The 22,116-nt window shown below is 38.0% G+C and overlaps 1 protein-coding gene across 3 annotated transcripts in view; it reads right to left on the bottom strand.

Annotated features, from left to right (window-relative positions):
- LOC110466938 (unconventional myosin-Id-like) overlaps nucleotides 1-22,116 on the bottom strand; it is a 194,660-nt gene that overhangs the window by 118,654 nt on the left and 53,890 nt on the right. For all 3 annotated transcript variants that reach the window (XM_021523762.1, XM_021523752.1, XM_021523771.1), the window contains 4 exons: nucleotides 11,262-11,427; nucleotides 2,737-2,790; nucleotides 2,226-2,321; nucleotides 249-368 (listed from right to left, as the gene is read on the bottom strand). In XM_021523762.1, coding sequence (XP_021379437.1) covers nucleotides 249-368; nucleotides 2,226-2,321; nucleotides 2,737-2,790; nucleotides 11,262-11,427 — 436 coding nt within the window. The remainder of the gene's footprint in view (nucleotides 1-248; nucleotides 369-2,225; nucleotides 2,322-2,736; nucleotides 2,791-11,261; nucleotides 11,428-22,116) is intronic.

Here is a 22,116-nt window from a genome sequence, read left to right on the forward strand (position 1 = left end):
TGTATACAAAACTGAGAGCCCTTTGGCCAAGGTTGCTTTGGATCAATGCAAATTTGTTGAAATCCACAGAGCCGTTAATTATAAGGACTATATTGTATTAATTCAAAAGAAATAGTTGAAGGATGACAGATGAATAAACAACGAACGACGAACACCGTGCCACAGCATATGCTCAACTGGCCCTTCTGGCCAGATTAGCTAAAGACATTAATGCAGGGATCCCAAATTGTGTAACTTTTTATTGTTACCAGCTGTAGAATTGCAGACAGAACTCTCCACAAGGCTTCTGCGTGGCTGTATGCAAATCCCATCGTTTTCATGGCTGACATGACGGCACGATAATCTTCACGATCATTTAATGTGGCACACTGTAAAAATAAATTTATGTCAACTTTTTAATTACATTTCAATTATTATTTTTCATATTTACGTTTGAAACTGATCAGTTAAACTTTTGATCTAAACTTAATACTGCTGTGTATGAAAGCCAACCTTCAAAGTGAATTTTTCATTTCACATATTTACTAGTAAAGTACTTAATGTGAAAGAATTAGAATTGATCATTGCAATATGAGAAAGATCTGTTTAGTTCTTCCTTTAGCCATGTTTGTTTTTATGAGTAGTCTCAAAATATAACATGCACAGTGAGGGATCAAGGGGAATCTACATATCAAATTTGATTAAGATCCCTCCAGTTATTCCTGAAAAAAAATACTAACAAACCTTCAATGTCAAAAATCGAAGATGGCTGTCGGTAGGCCATTTTGTTTAACTGATCAGTTTCAAACGTAAACATGAACAATAAAGAATAGTGGGGAACCTGCATATAGAATTTGAGAAAGAATCCTCCGGTACTTCCTGGGAAGTCGCACTAACAAACCTTAACTGCCAAAATCAAAGATTTGTTTATTTGATCAGTCTCATAAGAAAATATGCATAACTTCATACCAAGGGGAACCTACATAAAACAAGAGGCCCAGAGAATTGCTCACCTGGATATCTAAGCAATCATGGCAAAACATTCTCAAAACGAGATCCAAGGGAATATGCCAGACCCCAATGCCAATTCTTGTAGTATGTCTCACAGTCTGTTTTAGATTTTTCATGCCCAGCAATTTAATACATGGTTATGGGGTGGGGATCTCAACTGTTTCCAAGCTGTGACTCAAAAACTAGATCCCTAAGGTTGTGGCCAGACCCCAGGATCAATTCTAATATCATGACTGCATTCGTGTCTTTTTGTCCAGCATTTGTTTTTATAGTCTTGGGGTGGGGATCTCAACCGTTTCAAAGTTATGACCCAGGGGTTAAGTCTCCAAGGGTGGGGCAGACCCCAAGGCCATCCTGGAAGCATATGTGCATTCATCTCTTTATACTCAGCAATTGTATATATTGAGTTTTTATACTTATGTACAAAAACAAGTTTATACACAAACTGTACCCTTTACTACATATAATTTACACACAATATTTTGATAAATATGCTTATGCTTTAGACCAAATATGGAACAAATCCTTTCATTCCTACAGAAGAAGAAGGATTTTAAAGAATTTGCTATATTTCCTCTATTGGGCCCCACAGACCCACCATTTATACAAAATTTGTTCCCCTTCCCCTAAAAATCTGCTCAATCTGCTCAGTCGTTAGTGATTTTTAGGAAAAGTTGACGGACGCCTTCGGGTAGGTGAGCTTAAAATTAAGAAAGATCTCTCCAGTATTTCCTGAGTAATAGCCATAACAAACCTTCACTGTCAAAATGCAAGATGTCTGCCTGCCTGCCATTTCGTTTATCTGATCAGTCTCAAAAGTTTATATACACAAGTAAGGACCTAGGGGAACCTACATACAAGATGTGAGAAAGATCTCTCCACTACTTCCTGAGAAATAGCGATAACAAACCCTCAATGTCAAAATCCAAGATGGCTACCTGTCGGCCATGTTGTTTATTCGATCAGTCTCAAATGTTGCCCTGCACAGTTAGAGACCAAGGGGAACCTACATATAAAATTTGTGAAGATCCCTCTGGTACTTAAGAGAAATATTGAATCAAGAATTGTTTAAGGTCGGACAACGGAAGAACGGACCAAGGGTGATTTAAATAGCCCACCATCAGATGATGGTATAACCAACAATTTCTAGTTTATATATGAATATATGTATTTCTAAACATTAAACATATCAAAACTTTCTGTCCACATTTCAAAGTGACGACTTTATACAATACCTTTGGGTCACCACCTTGTCTGACGTAATGATACTTCATGGGGTCTCGTGTTAACTTCAGTTCCGCTAGCTTTTCATCCTTAGCACCATATAGTAACTAAGGACAAGAACAAAACATTGTCACATTTCACAGTTAAACCTGACCTTCCTCAGTAGTTAACTCTATTAACACTATCTGTAGTATCCAACAGGATTTCACTGACACAGAAAATTACTTTTTCTGTTTAAAACAACTTTCACTGTCACAGAAAATTGCTTTTTCTGTTTAAAAGAATTTTCCCCACACATTCTCCGACTAAATAATCCAATTCCACCTGATCTCAGGAAAGTCTCATTATATAAACATTTCCCTTACCTAGTTAAATTTAACCTGATTAATTTAGTGTAATTTAACTGAATGACTGAACATAATTATGTTACTGAACAGACTTTTGTAGAATACACATGTATTAACTTTATCTGATGTGAGCTGTCAGGGTTATACTTGACTACGACTGCAAAAATTTACTTACGTGATAAAATGAATGGAAATTTCTCTCGCCCTGTTGTTGATGAACTACCCTAGACTGAAAAAGATGAAACAATTTCATGTCAATATGGGTGACGACAAACTTACGTATAAATATAAGAGTTGTCACATACTCATCTAAATGTAGGAGTACACGGGGTCACAACTCATCTAAATGTAAGGGTAGTCACATACTCATCTAAATGTAAGGGTAGTCACATACTCATCTAAATGTAAGGGTAGTCACATACTCATCTAAATGTAGGAGTGCAAGGGTCACATACTCATCTAAATGTAAGGGTAGTCACATACTCATATAAGTGTAGGTGTGCACGGGGTCACAACTCATCTAAATGTAAGGGTAGTCACATACTCATCTAAATCTAAAGGTAGTCACATACTTATCTAAATATAAGGTTAGTCACATTCTCATCTAAATGCAGGAGTGCACGGGGTCACATACTCATCTAAATGTAGGAGTACGCGGGGTCACAACTCATCTAAATGTAAGGGTAGTCACATACTCATCTAAATGTAGGAGTACGCGGGGTCACAACTCATCTAAATGTAAGGGTAGTCACATCCTCATCTAAATGTAAGGTTAGTCACATACTCATCTAAATGTAGGAGTGCAAGGGGTCACATACTCATCTAAATGTAAGGGTAGTCACATACTCATATAAATGTAGGTGTGCACGGGGTCACAACTCATCTAAATGTAAGGGTAGTCACATACTCATCTAAATGTAAGGGTAGTCACATACTCATCTAAATGCAGGAGTGCACGGGGTCACATACTCATCTAAATGTAGGAGTGCACGGGGTCACAACTCATCTAAATGTAAGGGTAGTCACATACTCATCTAAATGTAAGGTTAGTCACATACTGATCTAAATGTAAGGTTAGTCACATACTCATCTAAATGTAGGAGTGCAAGTGGTCACATACTCAGCTAAATGTAAGGGTAGTCACATACTTATCTAAATGTAGGAGTGCACGGGGTCACATACTCATCTAAATATAAAGGTAGTCACATACTTATCAAAATATAAGATTAGTCACATACTCATCTAAATGTAAGGGTAGTCACATACTCATCTAAATGTAAGGGTAGTCACATACTCATCTCAATGTAAGGGTAGTCACATACTTATCTAAATGTAAGGGTAGTCACATACTCATCTAAATGTAGGAGTGCACATGGTCACAACTCATCTTAATGTAAGAGTAGTCACATACTCATCTAAATGTAAGGTTAGTCACATACTGATCTAAATGCAAGGTTAGTCACATACTCATCTAAATGTAGGAGTGCAAGTGGTCACATACTCATCTAAATGTAAGGTTAGTCACATACTCATCTAAATGTAAGGGTAGTCACATACTCATCTAAATGTAGGAGTGCACGGGGTCACATACTCATCTAAATATAAGGGTAGTCACATACTTATCTAAATATAAGGTTAGTCACATACTCATCTAAATGTAAGGGTAGTCACATACTCATCTAAATGTAAGGGTAGTCACATACTCATCTAAATGTAGGAGTGCACGGGGTCACAACTCATCTAAATATAAGGGTAGTCACATACTTATCTAAATATAAGGTTAGTCACATACTCATCTAAATGTAAGGGTAGTCACATACTCATCTAAATGTAAGGGTAGTCACATACTCATCTAAATGTAGGAGTGCACGGGGTCACAACTCATCTAAATATAAGGGTAGTCACATACTTATCTAAATATAAGGTTAGTCACATACTCATCTAAATGTAAGGGTGGTCACATACTCATCTAAATGTAGGAGTGCACATGGTCACATACTCATCTAAATGTAAGGGTAGTCACATACTCATCTAAATGTAAGGGTAGTCACATATAGGGTAGTCACATATTCATCTAAATGTAGGAGTGCACGGGGTCACAACTCATCTAAATGTAGGAGTTCACGGGGTCAAAACTGATCTACATACAAGGGTAGTCACATACTCATCTAAATGCAGGAGTGCACGGGGTCACATACTCATCTAAATGTAGGAGTGCACGGGGTCACAACTCATCTAAATATAAGGGTAGTCACATACTTATCTAAATATAAGGTTAGTCACATACTCATCTAAATGTAAGGTTAGTCACATACTCATCTAAATGTAGGAGTGCACGGGGTCACATACTCATCTAAATATAAGGGTAGTCACATACTTATCTAAATATAAGGTTAGTCACATACTCATCTAAATGTAAGGGTGGTCACATACTCATCTAAATGTAGGAGTGCACGGGGTCACATACTCATCTAAATATAAGGGTAGTCACATACTCATCTAAATGTAAGGTTAGTCACATACTCATCTAAATGTAAGGGTGGTCACATACTCATCTAAATGTAGGAGTGCACGGGGTCACATACTTATCTAAATATAAGGTTAGTCACATACTCATCTAAATGTAAGGGTGGTCACATACTCATCTAAATGTAGGAGTGCACGGGGTCACATACTTATCTAAATATAAGGTTAGTCACATACTCATCTAAATGTAAGGGTGGTCACATACTCATCTAAATGTAGGAGTGCACGGGGTCACATACTTATCTAAATATAAGGTTAGTCACATACTCATCTAAATGTAAGGGTGGTCACATACTCATCTAAATGTAGGAGTGCACGGGGTCACATACTTATCTAAATATAAGGTTAGTCACATACTCATCTAAATGTAAGGGTGGTCACATACTCATCTAAATGTAGGAGTGCACGGGGTCACATACTTATCTAAATATAAGGTTAGTCACATACTCATCTAAATGTAAGGTTAGTCACATACTCATCTAAATGTAGGAGTGCACGGGGTCACATACTCATCTAAATATAAGGGTAGTCACATACTCATCTAAATGTAAGGTTAGTCACATACTCATCTAAATGTAAGGGTGGTCACATACTCATCTAAATGTAGGAGTGCACGGGGTCACATACTTATCTAAATATAAGGTTAGTCACATACTCATCTAAATGTAAGGGTGGTCACATACTCATCTAAATGTAGGAGTGCACGGGGTCACATACTTATCTAAATATAAGGTTAGTCACATACTCATCTAAATGTAAGGGTGGTCACATACTCATCTAAATGTAGGAGTGCACGGGGTCACATACTTATCTAAATATAAGGTTAGTCACATACTCATCTAAATGTAAGGGTGGTCACATACTCATCTAAATGTAGGAGTGCACGGGGTCACATACTTATCTAAATATAAGGTTAGTCACATACTCATCTAAATGTAAGGGTAGTCACATACTCATCTAAATGTAGGAGTGCACGGGGTCACATACTTATCTAAATATAAGGTTAGTCACATACTCATCTAAATGTAAGGGTGGTCACATACTCATCTAAATGTAGGAGTGCACGGGGTCACATACTTATCTAAATATAAGGTTAGTCACATACTCATCTAAATGTAAGGGTGGTCACATACTCATCTAAATGTAGGAGTGCACGGGGTCACATACTTATCTAAATATAAGGTTAGTCACATACTCATCTAAATGTAAGGGTGGTCACATACTCATCTAAATGTAGGAGTGCACGGGGTCACATACTCATCTAAATATAAGGGTTGTCACATACTCATCTAAATGTAAGGTTAGTCACATACTCATCTAAATGTAAGGTTAGTCACATACTCATCTAAATGTAGGAGTTCACGGGGTCACATACTCATCTAAATATAAGGGTAGTCACATACTTATCTAAATATAAGGTTAGTCACATACTCATCTAAATGTAAGGGTAGTCACATACTTATCTAAATGTAAGGCTAGTCACATACTCATCTAAATGTAGGAGTGCACGGGGTCACATACTCATCTAAATATAAGGGTTGTCACATACTCATCTAATTGTAAGAGTGGTCACATAATCATCTAAATGTAATAGTAGTCACATACTCATCTCAATGTAGGAGTGGTCACATAATCATCTAAAGGTAAGGGTAGTCACATTATCATCTAAATGTAGTAGTGGTCACATAATCATGTTAATGAAAGGGTAGTCACATACTTATCTCAATGTAAGGGTGGTCACATACTCATCTAAATGTAAGGAAAGTCATATACTCATCTAAATGTAAGGGTAGTCACATACTCATCGAAATGTAAGGGTAGTCACATACTCATCTAAATGTAAGGATGGTCACATACTTATCTCAATGTAAGGGTAGTCAAATACTCATCTAAATGTAAGGGTAGTGACATACTTATCTCAATGTAGGAGTGGTCACATAAACATCTAAATGTAAGGGAAGTCACATACTCATCGAAATGTAAGGGTAGTCACATACTCATCTAAATTCACATACTCATCTAAATGTAAGAGTGGTCACATACTCATCTAAATGTTAGACAACTCATCTAAATGTAAGGGTGGTCACATAATCATCTCAATGTAAGGGTAGTAAAATCCTCATCAAAATGTAAGGGTAGTCACATACGCATCAAAATGTAAAAGTGAGCATTGACCCATCTAAATGTAAGAGTGGTCACAAATTCATCTAAATGTAAGGGTAGTCAAATACTCATCAAAATGTAAAAGTGATCATATACTCATCTAAATGTAAGGATGGTCCCATACTTATCTCAATGTAAGGGTAGTCACATACGCATCAAAATGTAAAAGTGAGCATTGACCCATCTAAATGTAAGAGTGGTCACAAATTCATCTAAATGTAAGGGTATTCACATACTCATCAAAATGTAAAAGGGATCATTGACTCATCTAAATGTAAGAGTGGTCACAAAATCATCTAATCTAAATATAAGGGTGGTCACATACTTCACATACTCATCTAAATGGAAGGATAGTTACATACTTACTTAAATATAAGGGTAGACACATACTTATCTCAATGTAAGGGTAGTCACATACGCATCAAAATGTAAAAGTGATCATATACTCATCTAAATGTAAGGGTAGTCGCATACTCATCTAAATGTAAGGTTAAGGTTAGTCACATACTGATCTAAATGTAAGGTTAGTCGCGTACTCATCTAAATGTAGGAGTGCACGGGGTCACAACTCATCTAAATGTAAGGGGGGTCACATACTCATCTCAATGTAGGAGCTGTCACAACTCATCTAAGGGTAAGAGTAGTCACATACTCATCTAAATGTAAGGGTAGTCACATACTCATCAAAATGTAAAAGTGATCATTGACTCATCTAAATGTAAGAGTGGTCACAAAATCATCTAAATGTAAGGGTAGTCACATACTCATCTAAGTGTAAGGGTGGTCACATACTCATCTAAATGTAAGGGTGGTCACATAATCATCTCAATGTAAGGGTAGTCACATAATCATCTAAATGTAAGGGTGGTCATCTACTCATCTCAATGTAAGGGTGGTCACATAATCATCTCAATGTAAGGTTGGTCACATACTCATCTCAATGTAGGAGTGGTCACATACTCATCTAAATGTAAGGGTGGTCACATAATCATCTAAATGTAAGGGTGGTCATCTACTCATCTCAATGTAAGGGTGGTCACATACTCATCTCACTGTAGGAGCTGTCACAACTCATCTAAAGGCAAGGTTAGAAACATAATCATCTAAATGTAAGGGTAGTCACATACTCATCTAAGTGTAAGGGTGGTCACATACTCATCTAAATGTAAGGGTGGGCACATACTCATCTCAATGTAAGAGTGGTCACATACTCATCTCAATGTAAGGGTGGTCACATACTCATCTCAATGTAGGAGCTGTCACAACTCATCTAAAGGTAAGGTTAGAAACATAATCATCTAAATGTAAGGGTGGTCACATACTCATCTAAATGTAAGGGTGGTCACATAATCATCTAAATGTAAGGGTGGTCACATACTCATCTAAATGTAAGGGTGGTCACATACTCATCTAAATGTAAGGGTGGTCACATACTCATCTCAATGTAAGGGTGGTCACATACTCATCTCAATGTAAGGGTGGTCACATACTCATCTAAATGTAAGGGTGGTCACATACTCATCTAAATGTAAGGGTGGTCACATACTCATCTCAATGTAAGGGTGGTCACATACTCATCTCAATGTAAGGGTGGTCACATACTCATCTAAATGTAAGGGTGGTCACATACTCATCTAAATGTAAGGGTGGTCACATACTCATCTCAATGTAAGGGTGGTCACATACTCATCTCAATGTAAGGGTGGTCACATACTCATCTAAATGTAAGGGTGGTCACATACTCATCTAAATGTAAGGGTGGTCACATACTCATCTCAATGTAAGGGTGGTCACATACTCATCTCAATGTAAGGGTGGTCACATACTCATCTAAATGTAAGGGTGGTCACATACTCATCTCAATGTAAGGGTGGTCACATACTCATCTCAATGTAAGGGTGGTCACATACTCATCTAAATGTAAGGGTGGTCACATACTCATCTCAATGTAAGGGTGGTCACATACTCATCTCAATGTAAGGGTGGTCACATACTCATCTCAATGTAAGGGTGGTCACATACTCATCTAAATGTAAGGGTGGTCACATACTCATCTCAATGTAAGGGTGGTCACATACTCATCTCAATGTAAGGGTGGTCACATACTCATCTCAATGTAAGGGTGGTCACATACTCATCTCAATGTAAGGGTGGTCACATACTCATCTCAATGTAAGAGTGGTCACATACTCATCTCAATGTAAGGGTGGTCACATACTCATCTCAATGTAAGGGTGGTCACATACTCATCTCAATGTAAGGGTGGTCACATACTCATCTCAATGTAAGGGTGGTCACATACTCATCTCAATGTAAGGGTGGTCACATACTCATCTCAATGTAAGGGTGGTCACATACTCATCTCAATGTAAGAGTGGTCACATACTCATCTCAATGTAAGAGTGGTCACATACTCATCTCAATGTAAGGGTGGTCACATACTCATCTCAATGTAAGGGTGGTCACATACTCATCTCAATGTAAGGGTGGTCACATACTCATCTCAATGTAAGAGTGGTCACATACTCATCTCAATGTAAGAGTGGTCACATACTCATCTCAATGTAAGGGTGGTCACATACTCATCTCAATGTAAGGGTGGTCACATACTCATCTAAATGTAGGAGCTGTCACAACTCATCTAAAGGTAAGGTTAGTAACATAATCATCTAAATGTAAGGGTGGTCACATACTTATCTCAATGTAGGAGTGGTCACATACTCATCTCAATGTAAGGGTGGTCACATACTTATCTCAATGTAGGAGTGGTCACATACTCATCTAAATGTAAGAGTTGTCACGGGTACTCATCTCAATGTAAGGGTGGTCACATACTCGGCTAAATGTAAGGGTGGTCACAATACCCGAGCGTTGTCAAGAAAAGTTAGTACCAAGTCATTTTTCAAGGGTACACAGATGTTTTTCTCTGCCTTGTTTTGTTTGGAGTCGCCATGAAATATTTCATTGTTGTTATCTTGCCTTAGTAGAAGCTTAAGTAACCAAACCGTATCTCTCCTTGTTATTAATTTTACTCCCATATGTATGTGGATGTGGAGATTTACAGGTGCATTCTCAACAGTACCAAACCTTATTTCAACCAGTTAAAAGTAACTGATACAGGCTCTTTATTGAAAACCCTGAGAGGGGTTACCAATTAGTTCTAGAGTGGACATTACCGTGCCTTGTTTTTGAGTCTTTCAGCCAGTGTCAGTGCATGCTATTAACTTTTGAGTGGTTAGTGCCTTGTTTTTGAGTCTTTAAGCCAGTGTCAGTGCATGCTTTTAACTTTTGAGTGGTAAGTGCCTTGTTTTTGAGTCTTTAAGCCAGTGTCAGTGCATGCTATGAACTTTTGAGTGGTAAGTGCCTTGTTTTTTAATCTTTAAGCCAGTGTCAGTGCATGCTATTAACTTTTGAGTGGTTAGCGCCTTGTTTTTGAGTCTTTAAGCCAGTGTCAGTGCATGCCATTATCTTTTGAGTGGTTAGCGCCTTGTTTTTGAGTCATTAAGCCAGTGTCAGTGCATGCTATTAACTTTTGAGTGATAAGTGCCTTGTTTTTGGGTCATTAAGCCAGTGTCAGTACATGCTATTAACTTTTGAGTGGTTAGCGCCTTGTTTTTGAGGCTTTAAGCCAGTGTCAGTGCATGCCATTATCTTCTGAGTGGTTAGCGCCTTGTTTTTGAGTCATTAAGTCAGTGTCAGTGCATGCTATTAACTTTTGAGTGGTTAGTGTCTTGTTTTTGAGTCTTTAAGCCAGTGTCAGTGCATGCTATTAACTTTTGAGTGATAAGTGCCTTGTTTTTGGGTCATTAAGCCAGTGTCAGTACATGCTATTAACTTTTGAGTGGTTAGCGCCTTGTTTTTGAGTCATTAAGTCAGTGTCAGTGCATGCTATTAACTTTTGAGTGGTAAGTGCCTTGTTTTTGAGTCTTTAAGCCAGTGTCAGTGCATGCTATTTACTTTTGAGTGGCTTTTTCAGTCATTAATTGCAATAACTTAGTGCCACTGACTTACTTTTTCTAATAAGTAATTACTGATGTGGCCACCAATAGGATCTCCTTTGAAGTCAAAGTTGATGTCCATGTATTTGCCAAACCGACTGGAATTGTCATTTCGGTTTGTCTTTGCATTCCCAAAAGCTTCAAGGATGACATTGGATGTGATTAAGACATCCTTCACTCTGAAACAAATTAAGTAAAAATAAGTTGTTGTTTTTTTGTTGTTTTTTACATATTACAATACAGTGGAACCAGCTTATCATGATATTCTATTTACCGGAGAAAAATATTTTGATAAACAATATATGATAATAGATGATCAAGATGTTTTCGATCATTTTTAGGTTGTCTGAACCGGAGGTGAGATACCCTCATGATCATCAGACATAAATAAATGTGGAAATGATTCTGCACATGCATGCATTTTGACACTTTCACTGTGTGTCATGGTGCACGTGCATTACAGTCGAGTAACTTTAGGACAGTGACCAAGATACTGGTCTAACAAGTTTTTATAATGCTAGGCCAAGCAGTTAAATAACATTGCATATTTTGTTACCCTGCATTTCTTTATTCTTTCAGAAAAGTATATGTTGTAAATAAATCAGTCGTCGACAGTTAATTACAACAAAAATGTTAACTTTGGATCGATTTCTGGAACCATGCTGCAAGGACAATATGCCCAGATTTTGACACTTTTTCAATGGAGACACAAAGAAATCAACCTGTAACAAAATAGGGAAACTATTGTTCAAATGATTGAAAACATGCCACCTTCTTCTTAAGGATGTAAACCTCTGAGAGGTCGAAAAATTCCTGTATTAAACTTTATTTCTTAAATGATTTTTCTGGAAAAAGGAGTAAATGACATGGTAGAAAATGCAAAAAAAATATAATATGTCCGTGTGTTGGTTTTTGTGCTTTGATCAGTCAAAGATACCAATTAAACATGTGTGATTTTAGGTGATGTTTTTTATTCTGACAATTTGCAGAACAAATTCGTACAATATCTTCCAAGTGTGTTATCAGATATGTATGAATGTTATTGTTTGCAGAATTTATAAAAATAGTATTTTTTTCTTTCAAATTATGATAGTAAAATTTCTTTTTTATCTTATTTTTTTTATCTCAGAAAAGCTATTTAAGTAACCCCTACTACCTACTTTATAATGGAAAAAATACTATTTTTTTCACAGATTTTTGCAAATTCAATGCTTGATATAAAGAGTTCTAATAAGCTTTTTTTAATAGTAAATGAATAAAACAAGAGGCCCAATGAGCCTGAATCCCTCACCTGGTATTAATCTCACACTTGTAATCTTAAAAGTGGACTAAAATACAGCTACAGGAAGAATATCAGTGTTTGATTCGTAAGAACCTATTAAAAGATTTGAACACATGACGCCTGTGACCTTGAATGCAGAACAAGGACATTAGGTTGAACAGAGTTTAAAGTCTTCCAACCCAGCATGCTTTTGGCAAAATATCATAACCCTGGACCTATTGGTTATACAGAACAAGTCATTTAAATATTTAAACATATATTGACCACTGTGACCTTGAATATGGGCGAAGGTCATTCATTTTGGCAAAATTGGTAGCCCTTCATCCCATCCTGTTAATGATCAAATATCATCACCCTATAAACATAATTGACTTAAACACAGCATGCTACTGGCCAAATATCGTAATCCTATGCCTCTTAGTTATTCAAAATAAGTTGTTTAAAGGTTTTTAACATATTTGACCCCTGTGACCTTGAATATAAGTCAATGTCATTCATTTGAACAAACTTGGTAGGCCTTCATCCAAGCATGCTACTGGCCAAATACCTTAACCCTAGGCCTCTTAGTTATTCAAAAGAAGTTGTTTAAAGGTTTTTAACCTATTTGACCCCTGTGACCTTGCATAAAAGTCAAGGTCATTCATTTGAACAAACTTGGTAAACCTTCAACCCAGCATGCTACTGGCCAAATATCATTATCCTAAGCCTCTTGGTTATTCGGAAAAGGTTGTTTGAAGATTTAAACATATTTGACCCCTGTGACCTTGAAAATTGATGAAGGTCATATATTAGAACAAAGTTGGTAGCCCTTCATCCCAGCATGCTTCTGGCCAAATATCATTACCCTGGACCTTTAGATTGTTCAGAAGTTATTTAAAATTGGACTTATTTGGCCCCTGTGACCTTGCAAATGGGTGAAGGTAGTTCAATTGAACAAACTTGGTTGCGTTTCATCCAATTGCAAGCATGTTACTAGCCAAATATCATCACTCTGGTCCTTTTGGTTATAAAGAAGAAGTTGCTTACAGTTTTCAACATTTTTTACCTCTGTGACCCTGAATATAATTCAATGCCATTTGTTTGAACAAACTTGGTAGCCCTTTATCCCGGCATGTTACTTGCCATAAATATCACCATTCTAGACCTCTTGGTTATTTATATTTAGGAGAAGTTGTTAAAAGGTTTTAAACATATTTGATCCCTGTGACCTTGTATATAAGTCAAGGTCATTCGTTTGAACAAACTTGGTAGCCCTTCATCCCAGCATGCTACTGGCAAAATATCATCATCCTAGGCCTTTTGGTTAATGAGAAGAAGTTGTTTAAAGTAAAAAGTTTAAGACAGACGACTGACGGACGATGGACGCCCCACCATGGCATAAGAACAATGTTATATTTGTGATTTTGTTACAAGGGGTTCAATGAGATCTTAACAGGAATTTGTCAAATTTGATATGCTTTTAATCTACCAGGCAAGTTATTTCATTACTGACTTCAACTAGTATTTATAAATATAAATTTGGACATTTGAAGTACATGACATCAGCTCTCTTTTGTTTTTTTAATTGCTGAAAATGGAAGGAAAATGACGTAAAATATAATTGGGATAGAAAAGTATTGATATAGCTTTTATCATTCATGAAATCCATGGAAGGGAGGCTTGAAATTAAAAATTATTTATACTTTAAAATTTTAACTATTTTAATTTTTATTTAAATTATTTTCATCAAAATTTAAACTTTGTTTTATAAGGAAATTACAGTAAAGATGGTTATACTGTCATCAGCTGTCCAACAAATGTTTTGCATTATGAAGGGGGTTGTCAATATATATCAAGGGAGCAATTGTTAAGAATGAAGGAAAAGGGAACTAGAAATATTCTTAGTGAGTAGATAATGAGAAGAGAGGCTATCAGTAGAATCAAATTATAGCATGTACACGTTAATAACAGATCTGGTTACATTCATACAATGCCAGGGAAACAATACATATATTTACGGTAATACCCATGATAAACATGCATGCCTCCCCCCACCCCCAAACCCAACCCAAACCAAGACATGTACATGTAACAGACAGATTGTGTGATCACATTCCACCTGAAGTGTTTTGAAAAGAAATGTTCTTGTACTCCACAAGCTGCAGTATGAACAGATGTTTTCTTTTGCTGTTGATTGTGTTATTCAATATTGACTTATCATATTCCAATATACAAAGGCACAGTAAGGTGCTACATTATCTCACCTACAGAAGAACGTTCAGGACAAATCAATATGACAGCTTACATTTAGAGGTTTGTTTGTTGTATAGCTGGCTAAAAGTTCAAGGAAATATTTACTGCTTTCTGTTTTGTAGTACATTATGCCCTGATTTCATTCTACCATCCCCTGTGCAGCTGTTTTTGGCATGATAAAGTGGTTTAGCAGTTACATTTAGTGGAAGTGACCTCACAGATGGATATATTTTAAAATTTAATTTACATGGTAAACACCTTTAAACCTTGTTGCAGTGTCTTCACTTTTTCATTATAAAAAACATGTTTGGATGTTGGTGCTATATTTTAGCAAAGTTGAAAGTGAAATCTGAGGAACATTTAAGCAATAAACTGCATAAATGTTGCAGACTTACTGGTATAACTGCAACATTTGTTGCAGACACAACAGGGTGGGCTTGTATTGCTTATAAAGATAAAAAGCAACCATGGGAAAATATTCTCATTAAATTATCATACTGCAACTATATTCAAAGGTTGGCTTTGTCTCTCATCAACACCCATTGTCCCTCATTGGTTCCCTTCTTTCTGTCCTTATGAATTGGGGTGGATTATAAAATATTAACCTCAATTTTCCCTATGCAAAATTATTATATGCTCATTAAGTCATGAACTGGCAATTATGATGGATTAGTACATCACATGATCATTTCTAGGATAGCTATTGGATAACTACCCTTGTTCTATTTGGTATAATTAGCATCCGCCCTTGACAACGGGAACTATACCTGGAGACGGGCACTATACCCTTTTTTTGGACCGCTGAGACTGCGGGAAAGTAGCGTGATGCTAAGAGTTGTGCCCCTTCTCCTAGGGGGCGCTGTACATATCCTATTTTCACTTCATTGTTTTCATCTGCCAAAATGGCTTCGAGATTCAGGACCTGGAATGCCGGTTGCTTCACAGAGGCTCAGCAATGCATAAAGACGAAGCAGGCGACACAATTTGCCGTCGCAGTCCTTAAAGACTTCCTACTGGAAAGGGGAACTGTATGTGACCTTGGTGATTCAATCCAGTGAATTGAACGCTGTTTAGCGGATTTCTATGCCAATATACGCAACAAAAAAGGAGGGATCTACCCAAAAAGTTCTCTTATTGCCATCAGGCAAGGTTGTGGCGGCATTTACAAGAACCATCATGTGGCAGAGATTTCCATATTTCATTGTTTGTGCACCTTTCGTTCAATTTTAGTAATTGTACCATTACAATTAACAACAACTCATGAATAAAAAATTCAAATGTTACGTTCAAATTTCCAGCTGTTGTTCATTAATAAAGATGTTATCAATGAAGTTCCGCATGTTTGTCTTTTTATTGTCATATGACAGTCATGTGATGTACGTACTAAATCTATTATGACCCTTTCCGGAGGGAACTGTTATCTTATAGTGTTGTCTGGGGAGGTGTAGTGCCCTCGACAACACTATAAGATAACAGTTCCCTCGGGAAAGGGTTAGAATAGATTTTTTTTATACATACCCTGGTATATGATTTCATGAACTGGTGTGGGGAGGGGGCACATCTTCCATTTATAAATATTCAATTCCCTTTGCCCAAAGATTCTATAGAACAAGTTTAAAATCCCTTCAACGGTACAGAAGGAGAAGGATCTTTAATGTTTTCCTCTATTTTCCCTAATGGACCCCACCCATCTGCCCAAAAGAAAGGGTTCCACACACCTCAGTTTATACAAAATTGATTCTTTTGTCCCTAAGCATGCTTCAGATTGCATTTGGTTTAAATCCCTTCACTTGTATAGTAGGGGGAAAAAATCCTCTATTTCCCCTATTGGGCCCGCCCCTATGCCCCCAGAGGGGCCACACCCTCTGTTCATACAAACTTGAGGCTACTTTGTCCAAAGATGCTCTAGAACAAATTTGGTAAAAATCTTTCTATTGGTTGAGAAGAAGATTTTTTAAAGATTTACCTATTTTCCACCTCTTTGGCCCTGCCCCTCTGCCCCCAGGGGGACCATACCCTCCATTTATACAAAACTGAGAACCCTTTGGCTAATGATGATCCAGACAAGTTTTGGTCAAAATCCCTTTATCGGTACAAAAGGAGAAGGATCTTTGATGTTTTCCTCTATTTCCCCTAATGGGCCCCACCCATCTGCCCCAAAAAAGTGGGCCCACACACCTCAGTTTATACAAAATTGTTTCTTTTGTCCATAATCATGCTTCAGACTGCATTTGGTTTAAATCCCTTCACTTGTATAGTTGGGGGAAAAAAATCCTCTATTTCCCCTATTGGGCCCGCCCCTATGCTCCCAGAGGGGCCACATCCTCTGTTTATACAAACTTGAGGCTCCTTTGTCCAAAGATGCTCCAGGACAAATTGGGTTAAAATCCTTCTATTGGTTGAGAAGAAGAAGATTTTTAAAGATTTACCTATTTTCCCCCTATTTGCCCCTGCCCCTCTGCCCCCAGAGGGACCATTCCCTCCATTTATACAAAACTGCAAACCCTTTGGCTAAGTATGCTCCAGACCAAATTTGGTCAAAATCCTCTGAGCCGTTCAGGACTAGTAGCGTTTTAAAGGAAAAACGTGACGGACGACGGACAACGCGGCATGGGATAAGCTCACTTGAGCTAAAAATAATTATACATTGATAATCTCAAGAATTGGCAATGATGACGAATTATTAACAAGAGGCCCAAGGGGCCTGTATCATTCACCTGGTTATTCAACCCTTTCACCACGGCAGACCGGAAAACCGGTCTAGGGGACATAACCCCGTCAACACTACAGACCGAAATTCCGGTCTCAGGTAAGTTAAAATCAGCGACAGCTCATACGTGATTGGTCAATCAAGGGGAACCCTGAATCGACGTCACACGCATTCGTCATGATTTACTTTAGGGTTGTCTCTGGAGTTAACATTGATTGCATAAATGAATCCCAAAAATAATCGTGTTTAATGGCGAACTTTCAACTTTGGTTTTGGAACTCCGCAAAATGGCGGACACTGGATCAGACTCGGAGTTGTCTGGCGATGAACAGGTCGATAACGTCTGGAATTTTGACTTGTGAGACATTAACAGGGCTGAAAGAGTTCGTTTGGAACAACAATTTGGGAATATCTTTGGCGATAGTGAGGACGATGAAGAATTTGAAGGGTTTGATTACGTAATGGCCTGACTTTTCAAAGTGGAAAAAAAATTGGGACCGACAGAGTTTTCATGATTGTACTGAACATGTCGGCCCAACACGTATCATGGATACTTCTGCGGCACCAGTCGACTATTTTCAACTATTCTACAGCGATGTTGTATTCCAACAGATCGTATATTTTACGAAAGTTGTTTGTAGAAAACGTCTTTGCTCTTTTGACGATACCTTGAAAAAACTTGTTGATTTACCTGGGTTATATTCATGTACCAAATCAACCTGTAACTTACTGATGGTAAAAGAAATGCATGTTCTACATATTAATGAAGAAATTAACAACAAATTATGATTTTAAATGTTTTGTTTAGCTCATAGTATGACCGAAGTTAAAATGTTACCTGTAACTCACCTGTAAGCATGTCAGGTGAAAATAATAGCAGTATGGCACAAATTGATTACATTTTTGAAAACTTGAGATCAATATCTTCAAAACGAGTCTATATATGTGTATATTATTGAATTTATATCACATCTTTAAATTAATTACTTCATATAAATTAATTTAATCAAAGTTACTTAGCGTTGAGGGGTATTACTCCCCTTTAGTTACTTAGTGGTGAAAGAGTTGAGCAATCATGGCACAATATTTACATTTGCTCTGTAATGCCAATTTATAACCACTTCAGACATGTAGGGTAAGAACTTGGAAGCGTTACTATGGAGACTTTATAATTCATAAAGAATTAAGGTTGTTACTATTACTAGCACATTAGTTGAGTTGGAGATAAAAAGCATGTGATGGCTGTTCATTTGTCGAATTGTCTATATAAACAATACCAAACTTTACCCCCTCCCCAAAGGCAAACGAGGGACCAGGGGCACATGAAAATCACAAAGTATATAAACCACTCAAAGGCCTTTACAACTAGTATACTGAACAAAAAATGAAACGCACAAAGTTCCCCCCCTGCAGAACACCTTAGCTGTAAGGAAATAATGGAATATTTGGTCAGGTATTACATCAATAACGATCTCCCTTCTCAACAATCTACCCTAAAAGCAGCCAAGCGTGATGATGTCATTGGGTGACTTTGTGAGCTTCTTTAGTCAAAATCATGCGGCGTGATCAAGCCAAGCCGGAGTTTTTCAAACAAATAACCACAATGGATACTCTAGGTTCAGCCACATTAATTTTCCATGTTGGCATTTTGATTTCGACATTGACTGAGATGCCACGCTTACGCAAATTCAGAGGGGTAGAGCAATTGCGATGTTGATGGATGGTCATAGCCAAACTGCTGTTGCACGGCAGTTTGGCATTGGCCCGTGTACAATTAACCGTCTCTGTACACGTTTCCGTGCTACTGGGTTAGTTTCCAATCGTCCCAGGAGCGGTCGTCCACGTGTAACGACCGCACAACAAGACTGGGAGATTCGATTGTCGAATATGCGCAACAGATTCAAGACTGCTGTAGAGACTGCGTCGCATACCTTAGGTACTCATGGCAGACCCATTAATCCTCAAACTGCCAGGAACCGCTTTCGTGCTGAGAGAATCATTGCGCGCAGACCTTATGTCGGGCCACCTCTGACACCACGGAGGCGGCAAGTGCGTCTTGACTGGATGCGCAGACATGGCCCGATTGGTTCGGGATGCATCGATGGAGGCGTGTGATGTTCACCGACGAGTCTAGATTTTGTCTGTATCGCTCAGACGGAAGAAAAAGGGTATATCGCAGATGCGGTGAGCGTTTCGCCGACACATGCATGGTTGTACACGATAGATTTGGTGGGGCTTCTGTTTGGGGAGGCATCTCCCATGGAGTAAAATCCCCTTTAGTGGTCCTGGATCAAAACCTCAATGCCGTTCGATACAGAGACCAGATCCTCCAACCACATGTCCTTCCACTTCTCAGACGTCATAACCTAATTTTCCAGCAAGACAATGCTCGACCGCATGTTGCCAGAGTCTGTCGTGATTTTCTCAGGGCAAACAACGTTCAGCCTCTGGAATGGCCCCCGTATAGCCCGGACACGACTCCCATTGAGCATCTGTGGGATGAGCTGGACAGGCGTTTTAGGAAACGTCAAAAAAAAACCAAGAGATCCCAAAGGGATCTTGGCGCCCCCCTTTGTACCATCTTCATTAGTTCTTTGTCAATTCGATCTTTTCTCTTCTTTCCTCTTATCTGTTTGATCGAGTCATGTTAACAGTAAATGCACCTTGAGGTAACTTTTGATCTAAACTTAATACTGATATGTATGAAAGCCATCCTTCAAAGTGAGTTTGTCATTTCACATATTTACTAGTACAGTACTTAATGTGAAAGAAATAGAATCGATCATTGCAATATGAGAAAGATCTGTTTAGTTCTTCTTTTAATGCATTTTGTTTTTATGATCAGTCCCAAAATATAACATACACAACGAGGTTTCAAGGGGAACCTACATTTAAAATTTGAGAAAGATCCCTCTCATACTTCTTGAGAAATAGCGATAACAAACATTCACTATCAAAATCCAAGATGGCTGCCTGTCGGCCATGTTGTTTATCCGATCAGTCTCTAAAATTGCCCTGCACAGCTAGGACCAAGGGGAACCTACATATAAAATTGAAGAAATATCCCTCAAGTACTTCTTGAGAGATAGCGATAACAAAACTTTCAATATTAAAATCCAAGATGGCTGCCTGTCGGCCATGTTGTTTATCCGATAAGTCTCAAAAGCTGCCCTGCACAGCTAAGGACCAAGGGGAACATACATATAAAATTTGAGAAAGATCCCTCCTGTACTTCCTGAGAAATAGCGATAACAAACATTCACTATCAAAATCCATGATGGCTGCCTGTCGGCCATGTTGTTTATCCGATAAGTCTCAAAAGCTGCCCTGCACAGCTAAGGACCAAGGGGAACATACATATAAAATTTGAGAAAGATCCCTCCTGTACTTCCTGAGAAATAGCGATAACAAACATTCACTATCAAAATCCATGATGCCTGCCTGTCGGCCATGTTGTTTATTCGATCAGTCTCAAAAGTTGCCTTGCACAGCTAAGGACCAAGGGGACCCTACATATAAAATTTGAGAAAGATCCCTCTGGTACTTCTTGAGAAATACTGATAACAAGAATTGTTTACGGACGGACGACGGATGACGGACGACGGACAACGGACGGACCACGGACCACGGGCACAGGGTGATTTGAATAGCCCACCATCATCTAACTAACCGCGCCCAGTTGATCGCAGCATTAACACAAGAATGGAACAACATTCCCTTCTGGCGAATAAATGTTCTCATGAATTCAATGCATAGGAGAATCCGTGCAGGGATTCGTGCAAAAGGTGCCCACACCTGGTACTGAAGTGTCATTTTGTTTTTCGCGGGTATCCCACTTTGATTAACTACTGATGACACGAGTGACGTCACACAGACTTTTCTCTTACAGTATTGTAACAAGTAGACTTGTCCCTTCATATTGATATAAAATTTTGTACAAATTTCCCAAAATATCATAGGCTATTGATTGCATAATTTAATTGGGCGTTTCTTTTTTTGTTCAGAATATGAGTAGTATTTGAAACTAGCATTTCTGGAACTGCAGTAGAAGATTTTTGAAATTCGCCTCCTTTTTCACCCCAAACCCAGCTCTCAGGGGATCAGGGTCACAAAAATAATACCAACAGACCTTAATTCCTCCCCTAACAAGTATTTCTGTCAAATATGAGCAACCTCCGTTCAAAACATTGGAAGATATGCCCTATTATGTATATTTCCTATACAAGAGGCCCAATGGGCCTGCATCGCTCACCTGGTATAAATATCACACTTGTAACCTTAAAAGTGATCTAAAATAAAGCTACAGGCAAAATAAAATATCAGTATTTATGATTAAAATTCATTCAAAAGAACCTGTTATTTTTTTTTTAAACATTTCACCCCTGTGATTGAAAATCAAACACAGTCATTATGTTGAACAAATTTAATAGCCTTTCATCTCAGGATGCAACTTGCAAAGTATCAACATCCTGGGACCCATGGTTATTCAGAAGAGGTCGTTTAAAGATTTTAAACAAATTTGACCCCTGTGACCTTGAATATAAGTCAAAGTCATTCACTTTAACAAACATAGTAGTCCTTGATCCCAGCATGCTACTGACTAAATATCAACATCCTAAGCCTTTTGGTTATTCAGAACAAGTT

This window comes from Mizuhopecten yessoensis, unplaced genomic scaffold, assembly GCF_002113885.1.
Source record: "Mizuhopecten yessoensis strain PY_sf001 unplaced genomic scaffold, ASM211388v2 scaffold1713, whole genome shotgun sequence".
In the NCBI taxonomy this organism is placed as follows: Eukaryota; Metazoa; Mollusca; class Bivalvia; order Pectinida; family Pectinidae; genus Mizuhopecten; species Mizuhopecten yessoensis.